Source organism: Girardinichthys multiradiatus, chromosome 18 (genome assembly GCF_021462225.1).
Source record: "Girardinichthys multiradiatus isolate DD_20200921_A chromosome 18, DD_fGirMul_XY1, whole genome shotgun sequence".
Lineage (NCBI taxonomy): Eukaryota > Metazoa > Chordata > Actinopteri > Cyprinodontiformes > Goodeidae > Girardinichthys > Girardinichthys multiradiatus.
The window spans coordinates 6043613-6052076 of record NC_061810.1 but is presented as its reverse complement, the minus strand read 5'-3'; the positions used below and the strand labels follow the sequence as shown (position 1 = coordinate 6052076).

At 42.6% G+C, this 8464-nt stretch overlaps 1 protein-coding gene across 1 annotated transcript in view; it reads left to right on the top strand.

The window, feature by feature from the left end:
• Positions 1-244: 244 nt before the first annotated feature.
• Positions 245-8464, top strand: part of LOC124884015 (POU domain class 2-associating factor 1) — a gene marked incomplete at its 5' end in the record, with an annotated part of 61894 nt that continues 53674 nt past the window's right edge. The window contains 2 exons of the mRNA XM_047391601.1: positions 245-518; positions 596-682. Of these exons, the coding sequence (XP_047247557.1) occupies positions 245-518; positions 596-682 (361 nt within the window). The remainder of the gene's footprint in view (positions 519-595; positions 683-8464) is intronic.

The window sequence follows — 8464 nt, the reverse complement described above, 5'->3', positions numbered from 1 at the left end:
CTTTAGGTGGCGCCTGAGCACGGTTACTCGAGGTGTGACAGTTGCCGCCCATTAATCCTCGTCTACTGAGCAGTATGAGAGGAGCCTGCTGACAGTACTTTGATGCCTGAGTGTTAACCAACATGGTAAAACTCTAGCCCTCTGAGAAACTTGCCGATTTATTTTAAGAAGATTCTTACCCTTGTTTTGTGCTCCTCCTCAGATTGTTAGTGTGCACTGGATTCTCCTTCAGTTCACCATCTGATTCCAAGCCTTCCTCTCTGATTCTGACACCCTCCTGGACAAGACTCCAACTGACAGCATCCTAGCTCCTCTTACTCCTGGATTAAGTAGCGAATCCTGCTCACCCTCCACCGTGCTCGCCTTTAACCTTCCCCCCGTGCTCCACTGTTACCCTTCTGGAATCCATCCACTTCCTGCAAGCAGTTGGCAGTTCCAGATCAAGAGCAAAACCCATCAGACTCTCCACTTCCAGACCCAGATCGTTTCCCCCCTGGCAGTAACCCTCTCAATCAACTGTAAGCTCAGTATTCAGCAATATCTTCCCAGAAATTCTCAGACTCATTCTAACCATCCTGTCTTCCTCCCCGCACAGTTGATGAGTTCCCGGTTCCAGATTCCGGCAAACAAATTCTCACAAACCTGTTAAACCTTCTTCTGCCTCCTGAGTGTGCTTCTGCATGTGAGTCAAACCAGCAGTAAAAACTATGACATGCTTGTATTTTCTAGAATGGTTCATTGTTAACCTGGACTCTTTAATGATGACTGTAATGAAAACCGTTCCGAAACTAAATAATAACTGACTGTAAAAGAACAGCAATGTCCAATAAAATGTCATAAAAAGGATATTTTATGGACGTTAGATGTATTTTGTTTTAGGACTGATGGCTTTCAGCATATAATGAAGCAGTACATGATTGTGTCACTCCTTTCTTTCTGCTATTTCACTTTAACAGAGTCAAATAGTTCATAAATAAAAGTTAGAATTTCATTAAATCCCTCTCTGAAACGACATGTTTCACTACCTGTCAGACGGGTTAACCTTATCTGCTACCCAGAGGAAATTTCCAGATGTCTTTCATATTTTCTTTGTTCTTTATAAAATGCAACAAACATTCACAGCCAATGCACTGTCTTGAACCTATGAACTTTGCATGTGGTGCACGGTGACCTTTCGCCACCTCTCACTCTCTTAACATTTCTTCATCAGGAACAAGAATTTTAACCCATTTCTGCTTCCCACCTGTTGGTTGTGAGTCCATTTGACCCCCCTAACATTTCAGGCTGGGTTGCACGACTGAAAGTCTGGCCAGGCAGGCAGTGCTGTTCTCAGACTCTACAAGCACATAGATGTATGGGTAACGTGCAGTCCCTGCCACAAAGAGAGCGAGTGAGAAAATAAGAGGTGAAAGTGAAGCAGCGAGGCACTCTGGAACCCTTTTTGCTTTGCAGGCCCAGACTCGCCTTAGAACCTTGAAGGCTCGGCATGTAGACACAGGCTGATCAGATCAGGAGCCGGGCATGCGGCTGCGGCTCAGGGCAGGCTGCATCTCAGAAAGAAAGAGCGGCTGTTTACCACTCAGAACGTCACTGGCTTGATCTTTGGTTTTCCCAGGCCACATGTTGAAGAGTCTCGGGCAACACACTGGAAATTACCCTGAGTCACAGCTCTCATTTGTGTGTAAGTGTAACAGAGGGACATAATTTCAGCTTAGTAAAAGAAGAAGCATTTTTTAAGTTCTCAGTGAGACTTAGTCATTCAGACACATGCTCACAAACAAACCATCATTTAATTTCTCCTGTTTCAACTGTTGTGACAGTAAATTACCACAGAAATGCTGTCCCATAGACAGGAGCACAAAGACAGGCCTTCTGGGCGATGAAGGGGTCAGACTATGGGGTGACTTCATGTCAAAGCTGTGAGCATCTCTCAGCACTACAAAGTCTCCAAGGCCAGGCTGTCTTACCGACATTCATTTCAAATGCAACTATTTTCTGAGCACATTCTATTTTATTAAATTCGTAAAATAAAATAATTTTAAATATATATAGTGGTACAATCACATGTCTACATACACTGTAAAAAAGGCTTAAGTCTTTTCTATCACTCTCTATGATAAACATTGTTTTCTATTTGCACACCAAGATTACAATGCCTTTAAACAATTTGGGACAGCCCACATGACTGTGTCATGGCTTTGTAAGCCTCTGATAGATTCATTCACAAGATTTTAGTCAAACGGAATCACACCTGTGGATATATTTTAAAGCAACACATCAATCTCACTAATTCCTTGTTTGACATCATAAAAAAAAATCAAATGAAACAGCAAAAGCACTGGGTAGAGAAAAGTGGACCCACAAATCTGGTTCATAGATAGTTATCTGAATGTGCCACATTCATCTGCTAAAACAGATGAAGTATAAATATTGTGGAACAGTCCAGCCATCCAGTAACAGTCACTTCCTGATAATACATTTGTTGAACTTTTTCCCTGTCTCCTTGGTGGTTGCCTGCACTAGAGTCTCCTGGTCTCACCTAATATGACAGATTAAGCTTGCAAGCCTGAGAATGCATTCCCAACTGTGAATTAGCACCATGTTTTGGTATTTTGCTGCAGGAGGGATTGGTGCACTTCAAAAAGCATTGAAGCAGAGGTTAAATCCAGTGCACAAACAATCCTGGGCATAACACCTAATTAGCTGCAACATGGCTTAAGGACAACTCAGTCAACACTTTGAGTGTATTTAAACTTGTGAATTTAAAGGCAGTCGTAAGAATTGTTCTTTTATTATTGAAATAATTTAGGTAATTCTACATTTTGGTAATCCTAATATTTTTTTTGTCTCAGAGAGTGAGACAAAAAGGTTTCTTTGTCTTTCTAAACCCTTTATGTAAATATTTGATTTCAACTTTAGGTTGTACCAATCAGTAAGGTTCTTTAATATCAGTCACATTTGTTAGATTTTTCCCTTTCGCTCTCCACAGCCACTTCAACCTCGCACTAGCAGTGACACCACAATCAATGTTAGGTTACTGGGAGGGGTAAAAGCCTACCATGTTTAATTGCATGCCACCTCAGGGTATGTGTTCAACGTGAAGTGAAAGTCAGATCTCCTTCAGTCTTCTTAAGCAGTTTCTTTTTCCAAGTAAAAGAGTCATTCGCATCCTAAAAGTTTCATTTAATTCCAGACCGTCTAAGCCTGATTGTTCCAATACAGAGAGATGATTGAGGGGCTGTAATGCGTTCTGTACCCCACCTTTAGCCAACCAAACGTTATAATGGTGACCTTAGATGTATCAAACTATTCCTTTTGGGTAATTCATTTAATGCATTTGGGAGTAAAATCCTATATTTGTTTATTTGAAAGGGACTGAATGCTTTCAAATACATAAACCTAGTAGTGAGTTAATCAAAAGGCCACTTTTTCATCAGTTGTCCCTGTGCCTGATATTAGTATTGAGCATGTAGAATAAAGCAACAGTATTATCAACACAATAATCATGATATAAAATATAAACAACCATTACATTTTCATTAAAAGAATACAACAACCAAGTTGCTGGTTGTTTTCATCTCAAGAACTACTTAACATTGACTACATTTGCTAAGAAGGGGAATGAAAGACCCAGGTTAGGAAATATAATTTTTTTAAATCACTGGTGGGTGGGGCGGTGGAGCATATCTTGTACCTGCACTGGGGCGGCTGGTGGGATGTGCTTGGCCTGGAGCGGTTGGCCTGCCCGGCCCGGTTACCCGGTTGGTGCATGTTTCTCTCTCACGAGCTGATGGGCTTAGGCTGCTGGGGTTGGCCGAATGGTTGGGCAGGCTTGGCGGTGTGCTGCTCCGCTGGCTGTTGTACCTGGGGGGGTCAAGGTGGCGGGCTAGAGGGTGGCATGGGGGGCTGCAGTGTGTGGGGTGGGGGGGTTGTGTCCTCTTCTTGGATGTGGGGTCACCCACCGGCATTTGGATCGGCTGAGTTGCCGATCCAAATGAGCTGAGCTGGATAATGTTTCGCTGGCCGGGGACCTCTTGCTGGGGGAGTTTGTCCCATCTTGGTGTGGAGTTTGGGATTCCGTTGTGGGCTTGGTGCTCAATGGTGTCTGCCCTGTTGCGCCTGTGGGTGGGGGCTGGGTTAGCATTGCGCGGGGGCCTTGCCTTGCGGTGCACTGTGTGGGGGGTGTGACGCGGCGGGGGTGCTTGGAGTGGGACTGTGTGTGAAGCTTGTGCTGTGTGGGTGTTGCTTCGTCTGCTTTTTGGGCATGACCTCACCTGTGGGGGTGTGCCCTTGTGCTGTAGGGAGGGGATTCATGGCGTTTGGGTTTGTGGGCATGTGTTCCATATCTGTCTCCTGGTTGGGGGTGTCCCTGTAGGGAAATTCATGTCGGGGTTCATTGGGGGTGGGGGGCTCATGGGGTTGGGATTGGAATTCATTGTGGGGTTGGGACTATTTTATTCTGTGGTGGCTCTGGTTGGCGGGCTAGTTTGGACCATGTATACCCCTCTTTTGTACATGGCCTCCTCTCAGGATGAGGATCGGGGTCGTTGGGGATTGGGGTCGGGGTGGGGGGGTCGCTCAGGTTCAGGCATGAGCCCAGGCTAGCCTGGACCAGGTTCAGGTGCTGGGGCGGTCTGCCTGTCTCCATCCCCTGAGGGAAGGGGACCACCTCCTGGGTCCGGGGGCTGGTTGTCCCAATGGGGTATCGGCACCTGAACCTGGGAGTATAGAGTATGTATGAGGAGTGTGAGTGAGTGTATGATGTCCATTGTTGTTTGTCTTCACGTTGGGTGCATGGGTGTGAGTGTTTTTCTGTATACGCATGAGGGTGGGAATGTGTGATTGTGACTGCGTGTGCCTGTTTTTTTCTGTCAGGTTGGGTCCTCTCCTGGATCAGTTTAGGCCCCCCATCAAATGTGGGGCCTATTTCCTCCCCGCCACACTACCTGCCGGTGGTTGGTGTATATGCCCGCCGGTGTACTTGTGGTTCTCGGTATCCAGGGCTGGGTGCTTTGGTGTGTGCTGGCTCACTCCCAGTGGCTCTGTCAGGCCTCTGCTTGGACAGTGACACGGTTTAAAAAAAAAAATTGTATTGCACAACGAAGATGAATAATGAAGAACTATCCAAATTCCTCAACTTCACCTGAAATGAACTGCTAAACGGTAGTAATGTGGATGCAACTAGATGATTCCAAAACACATCAAAGTTAGATTTGGAATTGGCAAAGCAAGCTAATATCAGGTTTCTGGAATGGTGTTCCCAAAGCTTCAAGCTCACTTATGTTCAGCATTTGTGGCACTAGGTTTAGAAATTAAATCTTTGATAAGGAACAATCTAATTTATGTGGACTCTGCCATTTACGCAAAAAAAACGCTCAAATATCCTGGCAGAATTATGCCAGAGGCCTGTTAATGACCAGCAGGAGCATGGGGTTAAGTTACAACTTTCTGAGGCACATTTAACCAAATTATTTATGGGGGATTATATATATATATACACCTGCAAAACCATCCCTGTTATTTGGGGTGGTCTCATTGTTGCCCCTTTAATCCACCTGTTGTTAATTTCATTAACACTAAAACAACTGACACCGACTAACAACACCCTCTGCTATACTTAACAGAAGAGATCAATATTCCAGATGTTTCACTGACTGATATTATACTCTGATTAAAAAGTGTTTCTTTAAGTTTTTTTGAGCAGTGTACTTAGGTGTGTATGCACTGTATACTGTAATTCTGACCCAATACTGGTCAGAGAAAACCCCCAATAAATCCAAACATGTGGTCCTAGTTTGTTTGTCAGAGAAACAAGTATATTGTCTAAACAGTCCACCATAGAAAAGAACAGTTTTTCTAATTAACTAAAAATCTTAAAGGGGACATATTCTGCTTTTATATCCTTCCTTTTCACATTTAAATCATTCAGTTGTGGTCTATATAAACGGGAGCTGCAATGCTTTGGTCTGAATTCCTTGTTATTGTAGCTCCACAGGCTCCTCCTCTTTTGTTCGGTGCATCTGAGAGCACCTCGTTTTGATGCCGTCTCTTTAAATGCTCTTGAGGTACTTACACCCCACCCCCCACAAGGTCAAAGAGCGCTCCACGTTAATTTTTGTAGTTTGATAACAATTATCTTGTGACACAGAAACAAGACAAAAACAATACAAAACTGTTATTGTAATAATACTATTTAAAACAGACAGTACAGATCTTTCCCCAAGGAGCTAAAAGCAGCACACTGTGCTAACATAAGAAAGCACGATGCTACTGTTATCAGAACAATGCCCAGGACATCAGATTAAAACACAAATTTATTTCTAAAATAAAGTTTGTGGTCAGTTTAGTGTTATTTGCAGCTCACCACTTTGCTGCCCGTCGTTTCTATAGACAGAAGGAACTGACCCCTTAATCAAGTCTTTCACTAAATTCTTCTTCATACTGGCGGAGGTTGCTGAAGAACTCGTCCTTGAAGTGCTTCGCAGGGACAAAGAGGAATTTCCCCTCTGATGTAAGTTTCCATGAAAAATAAAATTTAACCAGCCACTTCAAAGAGATTATGATGCTGAATTGTGTTGGTAAATACACCCAACAATCGACCTGAAGCAGCATAGGCATACTGGAGGATTACTGGAGCTGAAGAAATAAAAATGGCGGATACGCGAAATTGATTAGCCTGAGGTCCATGGCCTTGTTTAGCTGTTCCGCAGCAAATACTGTGACATAACAGTTGGAAAGAGGTAACAAATGATATAGATAACTGAACGGACCCAAACAGAATATAAAGATATCTATCAGCATCCGGAGAGACTAAATTGAACTTTTCTGCACTTTCTACAGTCCCCAAGCACACAACAACATGTATTTAAGGGCTGATTTTGCAAAATATGTCTCCTTTAAAATGATATAGTCTTTATGCTCATGATGAGTGGATGTAAACATCTGACAACAATTGTATATTGAATGAAACTGAAAAATTAATTTTAGTAAAATAAACCAAAAACCATTTTGAGTTCGTTCTGTCCTCAGGGAAATACAAAGGAAAATAAACAGAACAAACAACCCTCCAATTCCTCCAAATGGGTTCAGAGATTACTTACATTTAGGTGAGTCATCTCAATTGGCTTGTTAGCTATGTGAGAAGGATAAGCTGAGTTGAGCTTCCTTGATCCAGCCACTTTGAGCGAGTAAAGCTTTGGTAAATTAATGCATCAGCCATAAGGTGAAAGGATGGCAGCTCAGTAAGGATCAGTGCTAAAACTGAGCTTCAACGACCTAAAAACGGCTCCTGGACACATGGCTACATCTTTCACTCACCTTTTCATTAGTTCACCGACTCTTGTTCCTGGTTCCACCCTTGTTTGTCTTTTGTTACATACGCACCAAATAAGCGAATCCAAATCAGGTTCTATGAGAGGATACATGATTAAAGAGAGTCACTAGCCTGAGCGCTCCCCTCTTTTGAAAACCTCTTTGCATCAGCTATCTGAATAAAGCAATGCTTTGCATCACTCACTGCTCACATTCAAACTCCAGCAGCACATCATTTCTAGTAACTTAAAGAGATTGTTGGGGACCTGTTGGTGCTGCCTGGGATGTGATAATGTAAGTCTGAGCTTTTTCCTTTGAGTCTCTTTGTGTGCTTAACAAATGGTTGCATGGTATTCTGAACAGTGTTAAGAGAAGTTGGCTCACTGCCAGAATCACAAGCCTAAAAATGTAAGAGGCCTTAAGTGCGACATTTAGTCTGTACTGTTCTGTACCACACTGGCACTGTAGATGGCTACCTTCTTCCTCATGATGCCCCAGACTGGGAATGGAAACTGCAGAGAGAAGACAACTGATCTCAGCTGTCTGCCACTGATGAACTGGATGTCAGTAACTGGATCTAAATTTACCAACAAATGAAAAATCGAGATACTAAAATCCAGCACGTCGTTCCTTTAAGTAGTGAAACATGCAGACGTGTCAGAGTTTCTACTTGTGGTTTTTTGTCGTTGCTGGTCAGTGAACCTTGAAGAACATGCAGGTGTTTCCCTCCTGCATTGTTCAAAACCAAACCCAGCCAGTCTTGGGTTTAAACTTTAGCTAGAGGTGGTTAATTTCAGATTTATACAGCTAGGATCATACATTAAAATAACAGAAATTACTTACATTTTTTATTTGTTTTTGCGCTTTTTAAAGACATTGTATCTTTACACCCTTCAGTGTAATTCAGTTTTTGACAATTCAGTTCACATTTACAGTCATAGCAAAAAATTCTAGAAGATATTATAAAAATAATTTCATCAGCAAATTCCAAAAGGATTTGATATCAGCATCATCTGTGAAAAGGAACTGAAGTAGTTTATTCACAGTGTAAAATTGTTGCATATGAACTAGTTTCTGCATCTCTTTTAAATTTGCTTTTGACCGAGATATGCTCTGCATAAAATCTTTTAAAGCCATTTACAGTTCAGCCAAA